General features: G+C 72.6%; 1 protein-coding gene across 1 annotated transcript; it reads right to left on the reverse strand.

Moving 5' to 3' along the window:
• Positions 1 to 7: 7 nt before the first annotated feature.
• P2ry8 (P2Y receptor family member 8) lies at positions 8 to 772 on the reverse strand (the record flags this gene model as incomplete). The annotated part of the gene is made up of 1 exon (XM_017796449.2): positions 8 to 772. A coding segment is annotated over exon 1 (673 nt), but the record flags the coding sequence as incomplete, so codon positions are not given.
• Positions 773 to 782: the final 10 nt, after the last annotated feature.

A 782-nucleotide genomic window follows, 5' to 3' on the forward strand; every position in this document is an offset into this window, starting at 1 on the left:
AGCGTGCCGTGCGCCCCGCGCCGCAGCCGCGCGATGGTGGCGGCGTAGCAGCCGACCGTGACGGCGAAGGGCACTAAGAACAGCACCGCGAAGACGCCGAGCAGGAAGGCTGCCCAGGCCGCCGGGCCCGGGAGCATGCGCCACGGCAGCACGTCGAAACACGTCACCACGCCCAGCGCCCGCACGTGGTACGTCAGGTCGGTGCGCGCCAGCGGCGTCAGCGTGGCGCCCAGCAGCAGCCACGACGTCACGCAGGCGGCGAGCGCGTAGCGGCGGCGGCGCCAGCGCGCCGACGTCAGCGGGCGCACGACGGCCAGGCAGCGGTCGACGCTGATGTACGTCATGCTGACGATGCTGCCGTACATGTTGACGTAGAAGGCCAACGTCACGGCCGAGCAGAGCGCGGGCCCGAAGGCCCAGTGCGGCCCGCGCCGGTGGTAGGCGGCCTGCACCGGAAGCACGAGCGCCAGCAGCAGGTCCGTGATGCTCAGGTTGATCATGAAGATGACGCACGGCGCCTTGGGCCGGACGTGACGACACAGCACCCACAGCGCCAGCGCGTTGCCCGGGATCCCGACCAGCGCCACCAGCGAGTACACGGCGGGCAGCGCCACCGCCAGCGCCCGGCTCTGCAGCATCTGCAGCGTCGCGTTGTCCGGGCCGGTCGCGTTCGCCTCCATCCGTGCGCGTGACGTCACGCTGCGCAGGCCGCTCGACGACAGGGAGGCGGGCCGCGGAGGGACCTCAGGCGCCGGCTCGGGCCTGCGGAGGAAACGGACACA

The sequence above is a fragment of the Nannospalax galili genome, unplaced genomic scaffold (assembly GCF_000622305.1).
Source record: "Nannospalax galili isolate Female #2095 unplaced genomic scaffold, S.galili_v1.0 C48168247, whole genome shotgun sequence".
NCBI lineage: Eukaryota > Metazoa > Chordata > Mammalia > Rodentia > Spalacidae > Nannospalax > Nannospalax galili.